The sequence below is a fragment of the Penaeus monodon genome, chromosome 31 (genome assembly GCF_015228065.2).
Source record: "Penaeus monodon isolate SGIC_2016 chromosome 31, NSTDA_Pmon_1, whole genome shotgun sequence".
NCBI classification, from domain to species: Eukaryota; Metazoa; Arthropoda; class Malacostraca; order Decapoda; family Penaeidae; genus Penaeus; species Penaeus monodon.
In genome coordinates, this window is record NC_051416.1 from 20,230,637 (window position 1) to 20,231,064 (window position 428).

Here is a 428-nt window from a genome sequence, read left to right on the forward strand (position 1 = left end):
TAGGAAATTCGGTCAACAAGACATCTTTCATGACAACTCAACCTCGCTTTGACATCAAGTTACTTCGCAGGAGCTGTGACATCAAATATAACAGCTTATTTCCCCCCTCGTAAGTGGAGAACAGTAGGAATAACGAACTGGCATCTAAATAGGGCACTTGGCATTACGGGATGTAAGTATCCTGCAGGCGCAACATCATCACAGTACAGCGCCATCCCGAGAGGCGTAAAAGGTTCTGTCTTCTAAGCCGAGTAAAAGTGAGTACGAGGTTCCTTCGTCCGATTCATTTATGTTTATTCTTTGAGACAAAGAACAAGACAATGGGAAAAGAAAATTACGTATAGTTATATCAACTTTTAAGGACGTCGCATCTATCCAATTTCTTGGACAGGGATTATGAGTGGATATCATGAGCTCAAACTTATATT

The 428-nt window shown here is 41.1% G+C and overlaps 1 protein-coding gene across 1 annotated transcript in view; it reads left to right on the forward strand.

Moving 5' to 3' along the window:
* Positions 1–29: 29 nt before the first annotated feature.
* The window catches only part of LOC119593071, a 2,284-nt gene continuing 1,885 nt past the window's right edge, over positions 30–428 (forward strand). Inside the window, exon 1 of the mRNA XM_037941989.1 lies at positions 30–257. Within this exon, the coding sequence (XP_037797917.1) occupies position 257 (1 nt within the window). The 5' untranslated portion in view covers positions 30–256. The remainder of the gene's footprint in view (positions 258–428) is intronic.